Source organism: Pocillopora damicornis, chromosome 5 (genome assembly GCF_964200805.1).
Source record: "Pocillopora damicornis chromosome 5, jaPocDami1.2, whole genome shotgun sequence".
Lineage (NCBI taxonomy): Eukaryota > Metazoa > Cnidaria > Anthozoa > Scleractinia > Pocilloporidae > Pocillopora > Pocillopora damicornis.
Window position 1 is genome coordinate 27,778,625 of NC_142674.1, and position 23,047 is coordinate 27,801,671.

The 23,047-nt window shown below is 37.4% G+C and overlaps 3 protein-coding genes across 3 annotated transcripts in view; 2 read left to right on the forward strand and 1 right to left on the reverse strand.

Moving 5' to 3' along the window:
• LOC149046300 (DDB1- and CUL4-associated factor 1-like) overlaps nucleotides 1-23,047 on the forward strand; it is a 111,588-nt gene that overhangs the window by 21,502 nt on the left and 67,039 nt on the right. The gene's annotated exons all lie outside the window — the stretch shown is intronic.
• LOC149046303 (uncharacterized) lies at nucleotides 883-2,317 on the forward strand. The gene has a single exon (XM_089207027.1). It carries the CDS (start codon nucleotides 902-904, stop codon nucleotides 1,685-1,687), a length of 786 nt encoding a protein of 261 aa, XP_089063153.1. The 5' UTR covers nucleotides 883-901; the 3' UTR covers nucleotides 1,688-2,317.
• Nucleotides 4,555-12,101, reverse strand: LOC149046304 (uncharacterized). The gene is made up of 9 exons (XM_089207016.1): nucleotides 11,931-12,101; nucleotides 10,312-10,428; nucleotides 9,631-9,815; nucleotides 9,264-9,383; nucleotides 8,719-8,795; nucleotides 8,286-8,326; nucleotides 7,765-7,861; nucleotides 7,328-7,424; nucleotides 4,555-6,858 (listed from the first exon to the last, which is right to left on the reverse strand). Exons 1-9 carry the CDS (start codon nucleotides 12,094-12,096, stop codon nucleotides 5,272-5,274), a joined length of 2,487 nt encoding a protein of 828 aa, XP_089063142.1. The 5' UTR covers nucleotides 12,097-12,101; the 3' UTR covers nucleotides 4,555-5,271.

Here is a 23,047-nt window from a genome sequence, read left to right on the forward strand (position 1 = left end):
AATCTAGTTTCCGAAATGAGCAGGTGGTGATGTTTAAGTCTCTCTAGCCATGTAAGACTTTCAACTGCAGAAGGGGGGTTTTCTATATTCAAGAAAAACAGAGTTGAAGGGTTTTCGGTCAATACCATTTTGTTTTCTTTTCTTGCGGTGATTTTCCAATATTTCGTGTGGCTTATTTCTTCGTTTTTACATCAAAAGAAGCATGGAGGTAATTGTTAAAGAGTACCTCTACTCCCTAACATGTCCTGACGTGCCGGCAAATTGGCTCTGGCTAATGAATGCTGAATTTAGGGAACACTCGTGGCAAAATAATTAATTTTTCAGAGAAGTGAGAATTGCAGTAAAGGAGACAATCAGAGCGTTTTGTTGTTGTTTGTAGCTCAATGATGTCTTTATTTATGAGAATTCACCACGATGTTCCTTAGCATAAGTATATTATGCAAATTTTTTCATTTAAAAAGCATTTGCTTATCATAAAAGAACCACAAATATGTTACCTTGAAAATAAAACGAGCATAGCCAAGAAGGGCAAAGACACACATGGGTCAGGAACTGAAAAGAAAAGCTGACTTGTTGAGAAAGCTCTACAAAGTATTGGCGAAAAATAATTCACAGATTCTACGTCATTTAGTATGTTAAATAAATGTGGCACCTGCTTACTAAACATGATGAAAATTCAAAGAATATGAATAAAACACGAAAGAGTTAAAAACAAGTCTAATTATAGCTGTGACAGTTGTCATCGGAAAATCAGACAACTGGAGGAATTTTTTATCCAATAGAAACTGTTAAAATTCTCAACAAAACAGTAATACTCTTATATCGAATAGGGATCACCCAATAAACGTTCATTTGCTGCCAAAAGAGGGAAAGACAGCCACAAGTCTGAACGTGAGCGCCAATGGCGACCCTCACAAGCCAGTTATCTTCACAATTACCAATTGGAGTAGTAGCATTTCTCCTCGCTTTCAACATTGTCCTCTCCTTCACTGCATCTCTTGGTAATGCTCTGCTTCTATTAACATTTTATAAAGTGTCCTCTTTGCATCACGCTGCAAAGGTCTTGTTTGAATGTCTAGCCGCTACCGATCTTTGTGTGGGTCTTTTTTCACAACCTCTGTTCGTGACTGTTTTATTTCTTTACATTGATCTTGGTAACACCGACATAGATATTTTGTATTACGTCGAAGAGGTTGTTTGTATATCCAACTATGTTTTGTTTGGGGTGACTGTACTGATATCAACAGCCATCAGTGTTGACAGACTTCTTGTTCTGTTATTGAGGCTGAGATACAGACAAGTTGTGACACTAAAGCGAACTCAAGCTGTTATACTTTTATGCTGGATAATTGCTGTTTTATGCGGATTGGTTCGTGTCTGGAGTCAAACGGTTTCGGAGATTGTTGCTTTTGTGGCCGTTGTGGTATCTCTGGTTACTTCCGTGTTTTGCTACGTAAAGATCCACCTGAGATTACAGCGGTACCAAGCTGAAGTAGAAGACAACCCTGGCGAAGGACGGTCAAATGCAGGAGAAGATATAGGTGTAGGAAAAGATGAAGCAGGCGCAATAACGGGGACAAGAACAGCCACAGAAGAAGGAGCAGGAGTAAAAGGTACAGGAAGGGGAAGAGTACGTGCATGGACAGCAAAAGGTTCATCAAAACAAAGATTAAACGGAAGAGTTTAACTAAACATCAAACAATATCAGAAAACAGTTTCCAGCATATTTTGGGTGCAGTTGGCTTTAGTGGCATGCTACACCCCTTTTATAATTGTGTCGATATTAAGACATACAGTACTTAGTGGATCAGCAATTCATGCTCTGTGGCTCTTTACGAAAACTTTAGTTTATCTGAACTCATCTCTGAATCCCTTTCTTTACTGTTGGAAAATCACAGAAGTGAGAAAGGCAGTAAAGGACACAGCCAGGGCGTTTTGTTGTTGTTCGTGATTCGAGGTCGCCTGTATTTATGTGGAAAAACTTCCGTGTCCTTAAAGAAATAATTTTTTTCGAATTTTTATATTAATCAATAAGGAATCATTGAATGCTGACAAGCAATTGCACTTACAGAGTCGAAAACTCTATTGCAATATGAGGAGGAATACAAATTTCTTTTTCTTTTCCATGTTTTCTTTACAGGAAGGAGAATAAGAAGAAGAGGAAGACATAACATCAATTAGTCTCTTTTTTTTGTCATGAAACACAATGAGATATTGATTGAGAATTGATTCTTTCTATCTATTTTGGACGGGTTTCTAATATTTATTTAAAGATCGCCCATGCATAAACAAAATTAATAAATAAACGTTAATTGTGGACTTGTCTTTGCTCGATATGCCCTGTTCTCTCATACGTAAATCTAATAACTCGCATATTGACTGAACAAACCGTTTTCAGCGAAGTGCGAAGCAACTTTGTCGAATAAAACCTTAAAAGAGTCTACCCCGTACATTTGTGCGGCCCCTTTAGTCCTATTGCCGGCGGCGCTTTTAAACAAGTAAGGTTGTTATTTTCTTTTCCTTTTTCGCCGCCTCAGTTATTGCTGACTTCTCTATACATACAGTCACAGTGAACCACAGCTTTCTTTTGCATTTTTGGCCTCTTTCAGCTGACTTTTCCCCACAATTAGGAGGAAAAACCTCAAGATGAATATGTCTAACCTTTATTTTAAAATGCGTCATGCTTGAATATCAAATAAGACTAAATTAAACACCTCGCAAATTGAGGAAGCCACAAAAATGGCTGATTAAATGGCTTATATTTTGGTATTAGTAAATTCGAGAATAATAAAAAACGAGATTTAGCCAAACTTTAAGTTCTCTTGAACTTTAACTTTATGATGAAAACACAAGCGCGCGTCTCAGCCCTTATCAATGTTCAACAAAATTTTTTTTTTCCACAAACAGTTTACATCTGCTTCCAAAAACAAAGCGTGGAATGTGTAATGATGTATCACGAATAAATCATTCACACGAGCTCTAGAATATACTCTAGGCCATTTCGGCAATAGTCTTGGTTTTAAGGGCGTGATGAATGACTCAATAGCTTAGTCATGAAAACCGGTTACGCTCACACAGAAAGGCACAATCCGTCTCCTGACGGTTTTCAAGAGGTATTACGTGTTTACTTATCAGTACCTGTTATAGTATTTAGCCAGAGACTAGCAAATTGAGTCATCAGGCTTTCAAATACTTTATTCTTAGTCGCATAAATAGACCGTTTTTGGTTGACAGATATGTCAGCCTGCTTGTTTTGATAACACCAAGGGTAATAATATATGATTACTGACACAATTTAGTTATTGTTGTGCGTGTGCTGGTGTTTGGTGGTCAGCCAAGACCTTTCAAATTTATTTATATTTCCTTTATTGACATTAATTTTACAAGATATGGATAGAAAAATGATTCATTTTCCAATGTTGTCTTTTCTGAAATGTTTGCATTATCGATGCTGGAAATTTATCAAATGTTTATTATTTCTTAACTCTTCACCGAGGTAGATTTAACTAGAGGTGGATATTTACCAAGCTGCGAAGCGGAGATGTAAACACCCACCTCTTGCCACCGCACTTAAATGACTATTTGTTTTAGTGTATACTTTAACACTATGAGATAAAATGATGCAAAAAGATGACTTTGATTAATTTATTCCTGCAACAGTCTCAACTTTTTTGGGCGCAAATCCCGTGGAGGTGAATGGAGAAGGATGAGCGAAGTTACGTTTAGTGATTACTTTTGGGTTCTTTATATTCATTTTGAGTGGGTCGAAATATGTCAGATTTTCGGGAGGTTCAAATAAAAACATACTTAAATTTAATTTCGTGTACAAAAATTTCAAAACCCTATCTAAACGATAAATACTTCCTACAACGAATCCTCAACAGCCAAATAGACAAATACCGAAATAAAAGACATGAACCAAAATTGTGTAGATCGACGTCAGTCCCTACTGATCTTTTATCGACGATCGTGGTTTTACTTCACTTTAATTTAAAGGACACTCCAAGTCTCAGAAAAAATTATTGTCTTCGCCCAGCCTTGAACTGGGAAAGAAATCTGAAGTTTAGCATCATCCAATAATATTCAGTAAAACAAGATTGAGGGGCATATGAAAAGTCATTTACATATATTCTGAATAAGACAAGACATGGAACAACCGCTTGTTGCACTCTGGATTCAAAGACCAGAGGGTCAGAGAACTCAGAATTTATGAGCACTACTTGTTGTCTATCAGATGGATTAATGATGCACTAAGCCACACCGAAATGCCATCGTTAATCTTGGTAAAGGCCTTGCTCATGTCAAGAAACACAACGAAAAACAGTAAGAAAATAACCGCAGTTGCCTGTTTCTCTAAAAAATCAGCACAGTTCACCCCACGATGAAAGTTGAAGTAATAGGTTAGGCAATGTTACCTTTATATGTAAGTGCTCGTGGCAAAAACAAAATTGAAAAATGATTGAATGAGAATCCATTGTTATATTGGCTCGACTGTGTTTTGAAGGAGCCTAAATGTCATTTTAGTTTATTGTGTCCATCAGATGTACAGTTAGATTTCCTCGCCCCACCCTTTTTCTCCCTTTTGTCTCTACTCTTATTAATGACATTTTGTGCGCATATGCCTTTGTTTTACTTAAAGTGGTCTGATCCGAACCAGCAATTTTGCTGCAACGAATGGAGTAAACAAAACGAGTTTAGCTTATATAAGTTTACTGAAGCATTTAGAGAGTGCTTTACAACAATTTAATTATTCCTAACAGGGTAAATATTCATTGTGACTTGGGAGAGATCAACATGTCCATTATTGTTCTTCTCTTCAATGCACTTACAAAAAAATTAAGAAATATTACTTATACTAGGAACAACACTCACAAATTTACGCAAAATTTCTGACTAGATCAGTTATAAAAATTATCTTAACAGCAATTTCTTTTTCTTTTTTTTTTTGTCTCTATCAGCCTACAGTCAATAACAACAACAAAGCACTGACAAGTGCACTAAGCGAATAAACGGTAAACTAAGAAATGCAAAAGTGAAGTAAATAAAGAAGTTTTTTTTTCAAGAAAATTCCATCTAACCTCCATTTATAAACTATGAAAATGGTTATCATCTTAACAAAGCATTAATAAAGTAAAAGTACGATAGAAACTACATCTTAAAATCAAAAGCTATGAAATGTTGAGGCTGAAGTTCTCGAAATCTAAACTACAAATTACCACAGAGTGTTATAAGACTACAACCTTGGAGGTTCAGCAATTCTGCTATTAAGCCTCAGTCCTGCACAAGAGGAGTTACTTCAGATGACTCCTCGTCTTCGTCACTTCCAGTTTCGTCTTTATCTACAGCAGTTAGTTGATTACCATCATACTCTTGTACGCCAGCCTCCCCGTCAAGAAGGTCTACAGCATCACTTTGGTCGTCCATATAGTTTCCAAGATCGTCTTGTTCATCCTTTGTGTACTTTAGTTGGCAAGTCTCAGGTTCTTCTTCTACTGCCTCCTTTTCAGATTGAACTGCTACAGCACCTTCATAACCAACGTTATTTTCAGGTTCACTTGTTACACCTTCTTCGTCATCAATTTGAATATCTGGAGGTAAGACGGAATCACTGTGGCCTTCTTTTTCGATCAGAGGATTGTATTCTAAAGAATCAAGATCTTCTTCGATCACACAAGGGAATGGTGAGGCATCGGGTTTGTTCACCTCATTTGCGGAGCGTGCTAAAGAGTTAGGATCTTCTTTTTCAGTAACAGAAAGGCTTCCTGTGGCTTCGAAATCTTCTTCCCCAGTTACAGGGGAGCATGCTGAGTTATTGGAATCTTCTTCCTCACCCATAAGGGGGCATGCTAAAGAATCAGAATTTTCTTCGTCAGTCACAAGGGGACATACCGAAGCATCTAGACCGTTTTGGTCCATCACCAGGGAGGATGGTGAAGGATCAATTTCTTCTCCTTCAATTGCAAGAGGGCACTCGTAGTCATCAATTTCTTCTTCCTCAATCGCAAGAGGGCACTCGGAGTCATCAACATCTTCTTCCTCGTTCTCGCTAAGATATGGTAAAGTATCACTCTCCAAAGGGTACGCTTGGGCATCCATATCTTTCTGATCACTCTCAAAAGGGTATGCTGCGCAACCTTCTTCTTCTACTTTGATTCCGAGAGGGAAAGCTGTAGCACCATCGTCAATTCCAACCATAGAGGGATGTGCCGTAGCACCGTGCTTACCCACTTCACGGGCGAGATTTCCTGCGGCTGCCTCTTTGTCTTGTAAGTTAATAGCGAAGGGGAAGGCTGTAGCACCATCGTCAATTGCAACCACAAAGGGATGTGCAGTGGCTCCGTGCTTACCCACTTCATGGGCGAGATTTGCTGCAGCTGCCCCTTTGTCTTGTAAGTTAATAGCGAAGGGGAAAGCTGTAGCACCATCGTCAATTGCAACCACAAAGGAATGTGCAGCATCACCGTGCTTACCCACTTCATGGGCGAGATTTGCTGCAGCTGCCCCTGTATCTTGTACGTTGATAGCGAAAGGGAAAGCTGTAGCACCATCGTCTATTGCAATCACAAAGGGATGTGCTGTAGCACCGTGTTCACCCACTTCACGGTCGGGATCTGTTGCAGGTGTTCCTTCGTCTCCTTCGTTAATTCCAAAAGGGAAAGCTGTAGCGCCATCGTCCATTGCAACCAGAAAGGGATGTGCCATAGCATCGAGTTCACCGACTTCACAGATGGGATTTGCTGCAGCTGCTCCTAGCTCCTCCGCTCCTGCATCTTCTGGGTTTGCAACAGCTCCACGGTCATCGACAAAGTTGTACTTATCCTGATCATACTTGTCATCGTCAAAGATATCTACATATGTCTATGAAAAAGATTAGAAGTTAATCAGGAACTGCATGAGTTAAAAAATCTTGAACGAAGGAATTCCAAAAATGAGTCTCTAAAAAGAAAAAAAGAGCAGATCAGACATCAGTCACAAAGACAAGAACCATTAGTACTTGCATGAATTGATAAGGAAACAAGTCAAGTAAGGTCTTCCTTTCTGTCAAAGTTTTCCAAAAGTGTAATTTTAAGATCTGTTCCGTTCTTTTTTGTGTGTAGACAACAGAGGGAAAATAAGGATGATCCAGACTGACATGACGTAACCACACTTGCATATGTTTAAAAAGTAATATTGGTTTCATGATGAAACTGAATTCACAAATTGTTAGCGGCTGGGTAGTTAATGCGTTTGACATCACATTGACGTGAAAAGAAATTCGCAATTGACTTGATAGGATACCAATTTCAATTGCTAAAGTATATCCTGAATTAGACGCTGTATGGCAAACCTTTGTTTTAATATATGTATCCATTGTTTGGTAGAGCTTCACAAAGTGTGGCCGGCTGGCGCTTTCGTATTTCCAGCAGTTTAACATCACCGCGTATCTATAGAAAAACACAGGGACATATGATCACAGTAATTCCGCGATAGGCACTAATATTGCAAGTAGCAAAGTTGAGAAACCACAACTAGTTACAAAAATAACTGAAATGCTAAGTTTATCTCATTACATTGTAGCTCAAACGAATTCTGTGATGAAAAACCCACCGTATTCTTTATTTGACTCAACAACTTTTCTTTTAAATTTTTGTATTGACAAGATAAGATTAATTTCTTAGGAAGACTTCTTATTCAGACCAAGAGTATCAAAAACACCTGACCACAGCAGCAATCGATATTGCTTTTGACTTATATAACATTCCACACAGAGGAAGCAACACTTACAAACTGTTGTCGATATGTTCAGGCTTTGGCAGACGATAACCTTCTTCGATTTTTTTCATTGTCGTGGATTGAGACCATCCTTCGTAAGGAATGCCTCCTGTGGAAAAATAATGTTTTTTTCTGTTCGCCAAAAAAGCACACTCTTTTTGTTGTAATCACTTTCATTCCTCTCAGGGCGATCGAAATGATTCTTCTGTGAAAACGACAATTAATTGCTGAAATAGATTTCGGTTTTACATCAGATGATAGAGTACTGTAAAAAAAACAAATTTAAGTGTAGCGATGGATTTAAGGTTTTTCAATAATGTACTAAATACTTTCAGTTCTACTTAAACTTAAGTTTTATGTCAAGTTGTTATGCATCGTCATAATTTTATTTATCAGCAACATTGAGTACTGCTTCAACTTCTCTATCGTTCAATGCTCTTTTGTCCGCTCGGTATCACTCATCAATTAGTAATTGTGCGTGCAATCTCGGCAGGTATATTTCCTGAATGTAAAGTAACAAACAAGTTAAGTACCGACAGTGAAGATTTCATACAGGACGATGCCGTAGGACCACCTGTCAAAGAAATAGAAGGATGACGATATATCTCAACTGGGGTAGAAAGATTATAATCACTCAGATACTTGGGATGTTTAAAAACATGCCATCAAGACATAAGCAACCTCCTTAACAGAAAACGCCATATTTATTTGTTTGATTATCCACTCATCCTTTCATCCGTCTGTTCTTATCCTAATCAGATTTTCGATATTGCTCGTTAAACTTAATATTCATGTAAAGTCTCATACTACAGCTGTAACCTCAGCTGTTTCCCAGCTTGACGTTTCTTAATGACCCTCTAATCAATAGAGCACTGAGTATTCTAGTTTTCCTCGCTAAGTTAAGGTAGAATCGTAAAAATGTTCACTCTTGGAATATATGTTGATAATAACCAATACAGTACGTACACATCGCTTTTGGTTGACAGTTGTTCCACATGTCCAAAGAGAATCTCGGGTGCAGTCCATTTGATTGGGATACATCCCTGGATGAGTAACCAAAATACTATAGACATCTGACATCTAAAGAGCCTTGTATACAACTTCTAAAATATTTTGCATATAAGATTAAAACCGTGATGTGAGGACTTACGATAATGTCAAGAGCAGTAGACACCTTTGTACAAATTCTATGGAAACAATTCACACACTCCTTTTTCTTTAAATCTCCTGTTTCTTTGCCTTTCGATTTTGTATCTTTGCTATTCAGAGAAGGATATCTCTTCCAGCTTTCTTATTTCCTGTGTTCACTCCATAGGTACAATTTTTTTTTTTCTGTGAAAGTTTCGATACGCTTAGAACGGCTTCCCATTGAAGGGAAATGTGTTTTGCAGTAAAACTGTATAACTGAAAAGAAGGTTTGTGAGGACAGTAATATTTTAATTCTTCACATTTTTATCTTCCAGCAGCCCCAAAACCAAATGACTAAATGATGAAAAAATTCTGAAAATTACCCTCTTGGCATTTCCTGGGCCGTATTTGAAATCCTGATAAGAGAGCCCAAAGTCAGTCAACTTGCAGACACGATGCTCATCAAGAAGGATGTTACGAGCTGCAAGATCGCGATGAATTATCTGAAATCGAAAACAAAAAATGATATGATCTGCCAAAAGGGACTTTTATAAACTACATAAAATAAAAAATAAAATATAGGTAGAAAGTTTAACATCATGCTAATGTCAAACCATTTCTCTGTGAAATAGTGATTCTAATGTGCTGGATCTTTTTAGCTGTACAGAATATTCTTTTGACGATTTTCAAGTCACGCCATTTTAACACATGCAGGATCACATACTGACTAGAAAGAGTTTGAGCACTTACCCCTCTGGACGCGAGAAAAGTCATGCCATGTGCGATCTGTTTAGCAAACAGCACCATGTCATATGTTGTCAAGTGGTCGACCCCTCCGACCCCATGATGATATTGGTCGAAAACCCCCCTGGATTTTCTGAGATAGCCCAGCAAGTCACCTCGCCACAGGTACTCCGTGATAAGTATTGGCTGAACTAAGAGGGAAAAACAAGAAAATTATTATATGGCAAGCAATGCAGAAGTTGCAAAATGTGTTTGAATTGTACATGCTTTATCTACTTATACATTTGGTTATATCTAAGAAAGAGAGGGAAAGTCAAAGAGGAAAAAAACGCAGATAGAAAACGGATGGACACATACAGCAGATACAGAAATACAGACAGACACACAGAGAGATGGACAGACAGACAGATAAACAGAAAGGCAGAAAAATAGGGATGGCAGATAAATAGACAGAGACTTCCCATCATAAGTTAAAACTATTATGACAATTAGCATGTAAATTTTAGAGCTTAAATCTTCCAAGTAAAATGGCCTACATACAGTGCGAAGTAAATTTCTTTAGATTAGACAAAAAATTGGAAATAACCCTTGAATTAGTACACCATCTAAGCAATACTGGTTGACGTCGGATATGTTTTTATCGTTACTGTGAATTAGCTGATTATATTCATAACAATAGCTGATTACCTCCAACTGTAACACAACCAATGAACTTAACAACATTTTCATGGCCCTCCCTTCCAAAGAGTTTTAATAACTCGATCTCTCTCAGCAGGGCCTTCCTTCCTTTCTCTCCAGAGATTGCTGGGAAACCACACAAAAATTAGATAAACAAACAAACTTTGCATGTCAAGAGAGACACAATTATGTGGTAAATTTGTATACTAAGTGCTACATTACCAGCGCAACTTCTTATAAATTTGGTCTACATAAAAAAAAGTTAGTTTTCTAAACCCCATATAATCCATACTTGTCACAAAAATGTCAGTTAGTCGTCTTGTTCAATTGTATTGAACATGAAATTTCCAAAATAGATTCATCCTCGTTGAAAAAATTATTTGCTAAGAAAACGCTGCACATCTCGAGCATTGTTGTTAACTAGGCAAGCTCATTGAACCGCGCAATTGTTTACAGACAACTTACAAAAGTAGAGACGCAATTAAGCCTAGAAATTGCACCTGTTATAATACCTAATAGTCGGTCGAATAGATATTTGAGACAATTTTTATTAAAGATATGCTCTGTTTGCGCCTTCTTGTTTCCTACCGTTCATATGGTACATAATCCTTGCTTTTATCTTACTAAAAACTACAATAATTCGTTAGCATTTCCAGAATTATTTTAAATTCGTTTGACTCTATAAGCTTGTTACAGTCGAACCTGTGTTTAGCGGTCACGCACGGGAAATGGTTGACCGTTTAACATAGGTTCCACGGAATAGGGCTACTACTGATAAAAGTTTAAAAACGCCACTCTATGCCATCACGGACCACTTAACATACACAACCTCGCTCAAAAATATTACTAACATTGATTTCGGGAGATAAACCTGGATTCAATTTTACTTGAAAGATTATTCTTAATTTTATTTGAGTACTTCCGCTTTAGTGACCGTTAAATACAGGTGAGGAACATTAAAAATAGGCTGTTGGGACTTAGTAAAGGGTGACCACAATTGCTTGATATAAAAAGCACTATAAGCAAAGGAGGAAAGTTTCGATACTTTGAAAACCGACCGCTTATTACAAGGTGACCGCTTCATACAAGTTCTATTGCATTTTGACGTTCCGCTTTTCCAGCGGAAGAAGATCATACTACCACCACTAGACTGGCAAATGGCTCTGAGCTTTTTGCGCCAGACTCACCCTCTCCAGGTTTCTTTGAGGTCACATGACATTATTTCCCATCAAAAGTTTCTAAGCGAGCAATTTTACAAAATACACGAAGGAGTGACATTTTCAGTATTATGGTATTTTCCGCTTTTATTCGCTTGAATGCAATTTAAGCAATAAATTTTCATTTTTCTCCACAGCTTCTAATGCTTCAAATGATATTCGTGTTCTGTTGTATGGTAGTAGCGTTGTATGACAAAAGACTTAACAACCGGTCCCCCGGGGAACCATCTGCTAACAATTTGACATGCCAGCTGGTAAATCATTTTAACAGCGCACAGTTTTTAAGCTATCCATGTTATGTATCAAGTACGTTAATAAAGCATATTCTAAGTGAAATGCCCTTTATTAAGATATGTTACTCAAAAAATTAATAAAGGATAGTTTAATCAAGCTTTGTAAGTAAGTATTTACGTAGGAAGCATTTCGCAGCAACCGTGCGATTTCCAGGTCTGCCTCGAGAACGACCCAGTAGCGCTCGCCACACTGAACCGAATGCCCCTCTGCCAATATGCTCGCGAAGGATCAGGCGGTCAACTGCAATCTCCCATCCATCTGTGTTTACGTTCAGCTGATCCATCTCAACTTCATCGTTCCCTTCACTGAATAATTGCAGATGAAAACAAGACTTTAAATATCTGTATTACTTGTCTATCTTTTCCTTCTTTGAATCTGGTTTAACGGAACGTGGTAAATATATCCTCTATATCTTCACTTTAATTTTTTTCTTTTCGTTTCATTTCCGGGTGCTTCAGAAAATTATCACTTGCCAGTGAAAAAATTATTAAAATTTAGATACTAATTTACTGAACGCATCGACCCAGAGAGGAGATTTTATTGAATAAACTTAGCGCCGACTGTGTTTTTCGGCATTTTACGTCAAAAAAATATTGTGCCTCCTACGCGAGAAATGAAATACTAATTAAACCATCCGAAGTATTGTCCACAATCGATACATCGAGTGGTATTTTAAATCGGGTCAAATGAAGGGTCAAAGCTTCTCTTCTTCTTTAAAAGTACGCCACCCACAACCTAGGGTACTGGTAACAACAAAAAAAAGATACTAAACAAGATGTCAAAACAAGTGAAGGACGGACGAATCCAACACAGACAGGATGTTAGGAAACATTTGATTGCCATTTGATAAGAACGGCTTCGAAAACTGCTGCTGGTTCGAAATAAAAAACCTTTTATTTCGGCCAGTGTGCTCTTAATGGTGAACATAGTCAGTCCGAACAGAAAAAAAAGACGTATTTACTCAGCAGTGGCGCTTATCACTACTCTACTGAGACTTATTCAAGAGTTAGAAACTTCGGAAATTACCACACGTTCAGACATTGAGCATTAAAAAGGGAATTCACTTACCGCAGCCTAGGTGGCACCTCAGGTGGGGCTATTGTCAAAGGATGTGTGGAAACAGATGAAAGAAATCGCTTCGTTGTGAGTAAGAATGACATCATTGACAGCGACTCAGAAACCACGTGTAACTTATATTTGACTCTGTTGTCAAACAACAGGAGAAGGAATAACGTGGGTTATCATGGTAATTAGTTTCATATAATTTGTAACGTTTTTGTAATTTGATTAATAATGGCCTTTGCCGGGATTGTAGAGGGACCTTCAAAATCAGCGCTGGAAATGCACAATATGACCTGCTTTAAATAGCTCCTTCGTGCTCCAAAACACTGACGTATTAAAAGCCACAATGTGCCATATGAAGACATTTTATTTTCGTATGGTAACATTTTACCTGTCTCACGCCGTTTTTTTATGTATGAAATGAGCGCCAGTAGAAAAACGACAGCAGCCAAAGGTCCCCCAATGTAGTACCACTCCAGTGAGCTGCTGGAGGGAGGTGAGCTGCTGGGGGGAGCCTCTGAAATATAATAACAGAAGAAGCTTAGTAGGAAAGTAATTTGCTGGTCGGCATTAGATATAAAAACTAAAACACCAAAGATCCAGATAGAGAGCTAATTTTTTTGGCTTCAACATTTTACTTTGTTCATTACTTGCGTTGGGTGACGGGGAATAACCCATGGAAAAACGGACGCAGATGTGCTAAGTTACAAAAAACAGGCAGATAGACAGAGAAAGATTGGTGAAAGAATTATAGAATATGTATAACATGCTGCTAATGATTGAAACTCGTTTTGAAACAGTTTTTTTAATTTATTACAAATTTAATTTATTTCAAATTTCTAGTTCCCAGAAGACCAAAAAACCACTGGAAAAGTTTGTGAGGAACTTAAAAAGCGGAGGTGCATTTTATAAGAATGACCTTACATAGTTAATTACTAAAATTATATGTAGTTCCTTAAACAGCTTACCTTTGACATTTACTATCACAACAGAGCGAGCCACAGTTCCTAGCTTGTTACGTGCTTCACAAGAATATTCACCACTGTCCTTTTCCACAACTTCAGTAAGAGCAAGTTTACTCTTTGTCTTGTCTAATCGTGTTTCTATAACTGCTCTTTCTGTTATTGTTTCTCCATCTTTTTTCCACGTTATGCTTATTGTTTCTTCGTTGACTTTGCAGGTCAATACCAGGGCATATCCTTTAATGAGTGTTATGTATTTCTCTGAAACAACTTGAGCAGAGGCTTTTCCTGCGTTGAAAAAGGGGCAATTCGTTAGAATGCTAGTGTCACATTAAAGCTTCAACTGCATTAGAAACACCCCAAAAACAAACATTGAAACGAAACGAGTCAAATGCGGCCTCTATAGGAATGCTTCGAACAGGTTGCTTTAAGTGAAAAAAAAAAAAAAAAAAGAAAAGTGTTTCCTTGTGAGTTTCGTGAGGTTTAGAAAGAGTTCCAGAACAAGCTTGAAGCCCTTATGTTTTAAATTTCCTGGTTACTGTTTCAGCAGCCCCAGATCCTCCGCCGAACTGCTAAATTAAGGTCTTTATAATGTTCCATCTTCTCTTGTTCTTTTTTCTGCACCCTTGTGCAAAAGGACACAACAAGTGAGTCATGCAACACGAAGTTTCTTTCTTTTCCAGCACAGCGGTATCGGGTATGTTTTCAAGTAGATCATCGTCCGTCATAATTCCAAAGTACTACAACAACTTCCTGAGGTGGTTTTCTATCACTACCTGAGGAGAGAGGACTTACTACATTTTCTCAAGCTGACACGGTGAAATTTCCATGGATAAATTGTGGATATCATAGACGGAACTAGAATCAAGAGCTGTTATGACAATTCCATCGATAGAGAATACCCTATGGAAAGTCTGTCCGTATGGTATTTTACGCACGAGTTGGTAGTATTGGAAATCGAACACGTATGCGCAGCGAACCGATGAGATTTCTGGTACAAACCGACTCGCTGTTTTCTCTTTCTCTTTTTGCTCTGTATACTTTCTATTCCGCTTAACTCTCCACAGAGGTTCCTAAGTCATCTTTTGTAAGGAATTTGATTTAATAAACAGTCCTGAGAGCCGATTTTTATAATGGCGTATTCGCTTTAAGTAGTTTCCTCTGTTTTAGTATTGATGTCCAATGTAGGGAATACCAATTATGTGTCGTATGCTACTTTGGCTTTTGCGTTTTGCTTCGTTTTTGCTTTCTTCTGAGATTCTGGATCTCTCCGTCTCGGAAGTCACTTCTTCACATTTTTCCAGCTTGGGAGTACATTGCATATCGCCAAGTATTTGGAATCAGTCAACTCTCTATAGCGTCATCACCTGTCCTTTTTCCTTGGCGTTTCTTTCCAACCCAAATCTACGCAGTTCTTTGCGTGTGTAATCATGAAGATCCAAGGACATGTGTATTAAGCATTGATATCGCCATTTTTTTTGAAGGTCAGGCCCCGGTTGCTCGAAGGGTGAATAACACTATCCACTGGATAAAACTCTATCTAGTGGAGAACGCTTTACGTTTTGCTATCACACATTCATCGGATAAAATATTTAACCGTTAGATACCGTTATCTGCCCTTATACAAGTAGGCCGAGTTTACCTAAATTCTCTTCGCGCTATTCCTTTTCTCTGTCGCTATTGCCATGGATTTACAAGTTCATTTTTCTGTGTTAATTTCTTCTCTCCCTATTTCTCTTCTTCATCTTCAACATTATCATCGTCATTATCAACGTCATCATCGTCGTGGTCATCATCACCATCATCATCATCAATATCGTTATAACTGAACTTACCATAAACACGCAGAGTTGCTGAGGAACTGGTCGTGTTTGCTTTGTTTTTTGCTGTACACTTGTAAGTCCCATTCATCCCTTTCGTGACACTTGGCGAAACTAGGAATGATTCTCCTTCGTAATCGGTTTGATTGATACCAGATGGCAGGTCACCATTATTAAAAGTCCAGACGAAAGTTGGTGTTGGAATACCTGAGGCTACGCAACCAAGGTTTACGGAGTATCCTTCCGTAAGAAATTTGTTTTTCGGAGGCTCAATGATCTGAGGAGAGACTTGAAGTAAAAAGATCACCAAGCTCAACAAAGAGCCGCATTGTTCATTTCAACCCCCTCTGCCCCCTTCCTTATCCAACCCGAAATGAACTAGTTTCAAAATAAAAGCAAATTACATTATTGCCAAGTCTATTTTTAATCCAAGGTTATTTTGAAATTAGTTTTCTTCACTTTTGATACAGGAAGGTATAAGTCAGCCCAATGTGACATCAAAACATTCTTTTATTTCCTTAAAAGATTTCCTATCTTAGCAACAACCCAGGAGTTAACAACTTAGCTACCTATTTATTAATTTATTCATTCTTTTCTTACTGGTTGTTAGGTGTAATATCAACACCATGGTCAAGAGTACCAGTTTCTTTAAGTTCAAACTACACATTTACTTTGAAGAATAGCCAAATAGTAATGGTTAAAAGGTTTGCATCAATGAAAAGTTTACATGGATGTTTCGCTTTCCAACTTCAGTAATAAATACTTAAATAATAATGCACTGATAGCCAATTTGACATTTTTGCACTTCTAAAAATGTACATGAAATCATGACTTGTCAGCCATTGTTATTTAAGAAGCAGAAAGAAAGGTAATTAAAAAATTTAAACGGACTTTTATGATAAATGCCGTGACAAAATATGGTGATATCTATAAAGTCAAAATTGCTCGACGCTCCAAAAGACAATCAGTTTTAAACTGCCCAAAAATTAATTACATGTGTCTGATCACGAAATTCATTTACATTTGTCATTTGTCATATAAGTCGGCATGTTTTCACTCTTTAAATGTTATTATCAATTAAGTCCTTTTTTTAATATTTTTAATCAATTTTGAAACTTTTGGGGTTTCAAGTCCTTAAATTGCATATGGTATCATAGAAAAGATTTTATCCTCATCCAACCAAAGATATCTAAATTGATTATCGACTCAAGTTCTTTTAATATGTAAATAAGAACCGTACCTCCCACCACTTCGATCCAGAAAGTTGAGTTTTTGCTTCCTTCGCTGTTGTTGGCGCTGCAGGTGTATTGACCAGAGTCTTCAAATCTCGCTTGGCGAATCGTGAGAGTGTTGTTGTTACCGAGATTCACCCCATCCTTAGTCCAGAGTATCTCAGGTGTAGGGAAACTGCTTAGAGAGCAAATGAACTGAAGCGACGAGTTATAGGCAACCGACTGATTCTTGAGCTCAGGATTAATTTCAGGAGGACCTGAGTATAGAATTCAAAAGTACAATTCAAAAAAGGTGAAGGTATGACAAAAAAGAAGAAAAAGAAAAACCTCAGAAAATAAGAAGAGCAACTGAAGGAAACAACATTAGTACAACGACAAAAGTACAATTCAAAAAAGGTGAAAGTATGAAAAAAATTAGAAAATGAGAATAGAAACTGAAAGAAACAAAAGTAAGTCAACATTTTACTGTGACTGTAATATGAATAGCTGCTTCATTTTTTCCTTCACTATTTTTAGCGCTGCACGTGTATTGACCAGCATCGCCATAAGTCACTCGATTAATCGTGAGCATGTTCCTGGTATTAACTAACTTTCCATCTTTTGTCCACTTCACCTCTGGTTTAGGAAAACCCCTCACGAAGCATTGAATTTGAAGTGTTGAATTTAAATTGACAGACTTCTCTCGCCAAGAATTTAAGAATTTTAATTTTAAGAAGAAAAATAATAATTTATATAAAACTTGATCCCCATCCCCTCCCCCTCTACTTCTTTTTAATCGTCGTTTACAATCTTAGTGCAACTGTCTTTCTCTCCCCAGCTCTCCCCTGCTGTAAAAATCAAAGCTTGCAACCATGATTTTCACCAAGGAAAAATACTTAGCACCCGCTCGCGAAAATCACGCCTGCTCTACATGAAACTGTAATGATTTTTCTTTTTCTACTAAGGAAAAATTGCCTTTGTTGTTTGTGACAAAATATAAATATAGCGTCTAAACTCCGGCAGAAAAAATAAAATGTTTTTAATTAAGTGCGAATCATGTTTTTTTTTACAGAGAAAACGGGGGGTAAGCTTCCATGGGTCACGGCTCTTGGGTCTTATCAACTAAGTTGAAAATGTAAGATGGCCACCGTAAAGATTTTCTTAGCCAACGTTTCGACCGTTAGCGCTTCGTCAGAGCTAACGCTCGAAAGGTCAGCTTTGATACTTTTTACGGTGGCCAATCTAAATTACCAACCCTGTTGGTAAAACCAAAGTATATTAAATAAAGAGTTTGACGTTTAATTAAAGGACAGTTGAAGAATATCAGTGCAGCATTTTCTACCTACAAATGAATCCTTGACTTTCTCCTCATACATAAAACCACTTACATTTACAAGGCCGTGATTCCCGAGTTCTTGAGCAGTTAAATTCTAGAAGTAAGGTTATCCAAATAATCTTTTAAAAGTAATAAACGGTTGGAGATTAAGTCATCTTATTTATTTTAAAGAAAAAATCCCTTGAAAATAACTGGTGAAGGTTCCTGCCTAACTATCATTACAATCTATACATAAGAGTTTATCCATTTGAATAAAAGTTTATAAATGCTGCATAGTTTTTTGAAGTTGTAAAACAATGGCGAAAACCCGCCATTGCACTTGTGTGTCACAAATTCACCAAAACTCCCTCTTGTCACTTACCGACTCTTTCCCGGTACTCGTTGCACTCTTTGCAGACGTCGCTCCAAGACGACCACGCCATACAACCTTTGAAAACAATAAGTTGTGCGCAAAGAGTCATATGTCATATTATCACTCTACCTATGCTCTTTACTTCCTTTGCTGCATTAATCTGCTGCTTGCTATAAAGGATACCAAAATACCTAATTATTATCGTCGATATTCTCAGTTTCTAATTTCCAAGGGGAAATCGAACTAACATCTCCAAGTTAAAAAGATTGATGGCTTGAAGCTTATAAATCACCCAACTTACAGTTCCCTATTTAAAAGCATCATTGGTGTTGTCTCAACATCTGTCAAGGATTTATCATGTTATAAGCCAGGGAGAGTAACACTGTTTTCTATTGCTCAAATGGATGAATGTGCAAAAATGTTTAAAAAAAAAAACAAACTAGGATTTTAACGTTTTCAATTTTTAATTTTAAACTTTTCTGTAAAAGTTCCACCAGTATATGGCAGAGGCCTGAAACGTTGAAATTCAATTGTTGTAACAATTAAAAGTTTTATTTCTATGCAACATCTTTGTCCACACATCCTCTGAGCAACAGAGAAGAGTATCCTGTCTGAATCCCTCTATTGAGATCCATTTATTTGTTCAACCATCTTTATCGACCCTTTATCCTGCCTACTGATAAATGATAGTTCAAGCATGGCTACTTACAATCTGTTATATCAGTTAGGATGAGGATGTTAGGTGAACATGAAAAGAAAGATTCACATTCGATGAGTAAATTAGTGGCTCAATATAGCCTTGGAATACTTGACTAACACATCATAAGGTTAACAAACAAACTGAACTCGTCGCACTCACCCGCTTATGGATCCGGAAAGAACGCCGTGAAAGAGAAAAACAATTTTGAAAAGATGTTAATCCATTTATCTATTCATTTGTTTATTTGAACAAACCAGTTTGTTTGGTACGTCAATATATTACATTGAAATCGATAACTTGTTACATCAAACAAACAATCCGCCACATATGACTGTTATCTGATGATAATTATACAAATATCATTTATTACAGAACTTAGGTATTGATTTTATACTAATACTGTCCACATCGGTAAAATCGTTTGGATAGTAACATTATAACATTAACAGCTATCATTAACTGTCACTGATATACACTTAGATAATTCTTTGCTATTTACGATTGTAATTTGCTGATCAGTAATCAGCCGGTGCAGAGAGTCAATAATGTATATTAAGCCACAGGAGAGTTATTTATCTATAGGAACGGATGATATTGATAGTTACCTTCCCTTTTGGCTAGACAGAAAAGATAAGATAAGAAAGGAAGAACAGTTAATGATCTAAATAACATAGCTTAAGTTATGAAATAACAATTCATCGTAAAGTTCTACCCCACCCCCCTTTTTCCTTAGGAAAGGAATTAGGTTCCAGTACTTTCTCAACAAATGGAAAGCGAGTATTAACGCCTAAATTTACATTTCCCAGAGAAGAACGTGATGTTAGAAAAAGAATCTCCAGAAACTTAAGAGAAAATTATCAAGGATGGGTTGCATTTCTAAATTTCTGTTTAACCTCGTTCACGCCGGTTTCGCGTTAAGGGTTTGACTGATTTTATGTGTGGTATGACCAGCCCTTCAATTACTAGTGTTAAACTTTGTTTTACTTCTGTTCCGCGTTTATCAGGCCTTATAATGATCCTATGGTAGACGCCGTTAATTTTTTTTGTTTGCGGTCTTGTACGAGATTCAGTCGCGATCAGGAAGTAGAGAAAGTTAGCATTGCTAAATTGAATGTTCCTTGTCAGCTGTAACCAGCAGATCACAGGATGAGGGGCCAGTTATGGAAGTCTTTACTAATAAAATTGTACCGAAAGCACGAGTTGAGCTCAAAATTCAAAATAAAGCATAAAAGTAGACTTAAAACACAATGATGACATGGATGTCAGCGTAAATTTCATGGGTTGAAACTGTATTATTGTAAGAGAAAGCGATTTTCGATGGGGATTTCAGAAGTACTCCTTCATAACATCGGAGTTTTGCTACGCCTCGTCCTGCACTACAGCTTCTCAGCAAATTTGATTTCACATGCTCTCGTGTGTTTTCCAGTTCTGGATGCCAAATGTTTGCTTTGAACATGAGATTATTGAGGCTCCAATGATTTTTCGTTGTTCTGCTTCGCTGTGATGATAACCTAACTCTGTTTTTACAACACTTAATCGACATGCACTCCGAAAAGAGTAAACAATTCATACGCGGACCGGTTGTAAATAGGATCTTAGGCACTAAAGGAAAATATAATTGTCTTGAGTATGATTATCAAGAATAAGAATTGCGCGAGATAAACTAAATTCAACTTACCAGCTGAGTGATTGCAGAAGTGGCACGTGAATAAAAGTTATAAAAAAAATAAAATTAAAACGTGCATCTGTTGCTCAAAACATTCATTTGTTTATTGAGAAATGCTACGCACTTTTTCTTTCGTTTATCACCTGTACTTTAGTTAAATATGTTAACGTAAACGCACTGTTAAGGTGCCATGCAAATAGATATGCTTTAAATCAAAGCGAAACATGTACTTACGTCCTAATCGTTTTTCACAATTGCCAAGGCCAAAGAATAATAATAATAAAAAAAAAAACAAGAACAGAAAAATAAATAAAATGAAAGTAATTAACTGCTAAGAGAGTTGATATTCATTAATCAGTCGGCTAAGACCTCTGCTCAACAAATAGTTCTGATATGAAACCATTTTCATGACTATGACTTTAATTCTCATAATTAGTTTCAAGTAACTAACACCTCAATTTCACCGACTGAGTCTACCACAGATAAAATTCAATTTTTTTGTAAACTGAGCCACTGAATCAAAATCGAATCCTTATCTACTTATGGTTCACACTGAATAAATATTTCCACAAGAGCCTAATTCAAAACGGTTTCAACAAGTTTCCAATCATAACTTAGGAAGCAAGGCGAATATCAGAATGCCATGTTTATTGATGATCATAATAATAATATTAATAAAACGAAAATTGTAGCTTTCATTATTACAAAAGTAAGTGACAGTGACACAAATATGTTACATGACTGTTACTGCAGTAGTCAAAAGACATGTGAAATCCGCCAAATAACTATAAAAAGAAAACATACTTACGATCTGTTTGCCCGTTAAGGAAGGAAATAAGAAAAAGAGATATGCTAGTTAGTGAGGCACGTTTGTTATCGCCTACATTGTCCTTCAGTTTGGTATCGTGAAGTAAAAGCGTCTTTGTAATGGAACAGCTGGTAGTATGACTACGCGTCTTATTACACTTGCCACACCGGTTGGGTATTTCAAATGGTTACCATGTTGGCATTCAATGGGGAAGTTTGACCGTATAACAGTCTTTAACATGCTGTCACCCGGCAATTGTAAAAAAGACATTTTGCCAAAATATAACTCTTGGCCGCAATCAAAAATGATGATTGGGGCGAAAACTATACCGGTTCATTGTAGGTAAAGCGTTTCCTTTTACAAATCTACTCTTTCGCAAAAATGATGATTACTCTGAAGGGAGTCTAACACATGATGACTGTCGAATAGTACCTAGTTTGTTAGAAATGTAAAAACGAGGAAAGGTAAAGAAAAAGCTACTTACGAACTGTTATGTCAATGAGACGTTGGTGAACCCGATGGAAGAGAAGAGAAAATGAATCAACTGAAATTTACTATCAGTTCAAAACCGTTGTGAGATACTGTGTACTAATTGACTGAGTGGGAGGGCCGGACGGGAAACTATTTGGCTCGAGGTCATGACGCACGGACCGAGCATAGCACAGAGGTCCGAGTGCCACGATCGAAAGTCAAATATTTCCCATCCAGCCCGACCTAACTCAGTCATTACGCATTTTATTGTATGACTTTTGAGTGTTGGAAATTTTGATTTTTTTTTCTCAAATACCACGCGATAGACCGGCGCGCGCGGAATAACCACAAAAACTATTCTACAATTAATACTTTTCCTTTCTGTTTTCGAGTTAGAACAGGAAACTCACATTTCATCGGAAAACGTAGCATTTGTTTCCATTTGTACTCTCTGCTGTCACTCATTTTTAGCCACAAAAGCGGACAATGTTTTTCATTTTAATATTTTTTGCCCAAGTGCACTAGGGCCGGGCGGCTTTTTCCGGACCGGGAGCCCGTTTCTCGGGGTTCTGGTAACTTAACGGGCCCGTAAAGCTGTTCTGCTTTCCTTCAAGATGGTTTCAAAAGCTTAAAAGTTCTACAATAAAACTATTAGCTAAAGAAACAAAATGGAATACTTAGGTTGCCAGGCTGCTTCTCTCTTCCTAAAATTTTGATTTTAAAGTATTGCCTCGAGCCCGTTAAGTTACCAGGCATTTCGAGAAACGGGCGCCGGCTCACATCAACCCGTCCGGCCCTCCATACGTCAGCTTTTCTATGGAATTGCGCGAGGGGGGGCCAGGCGGG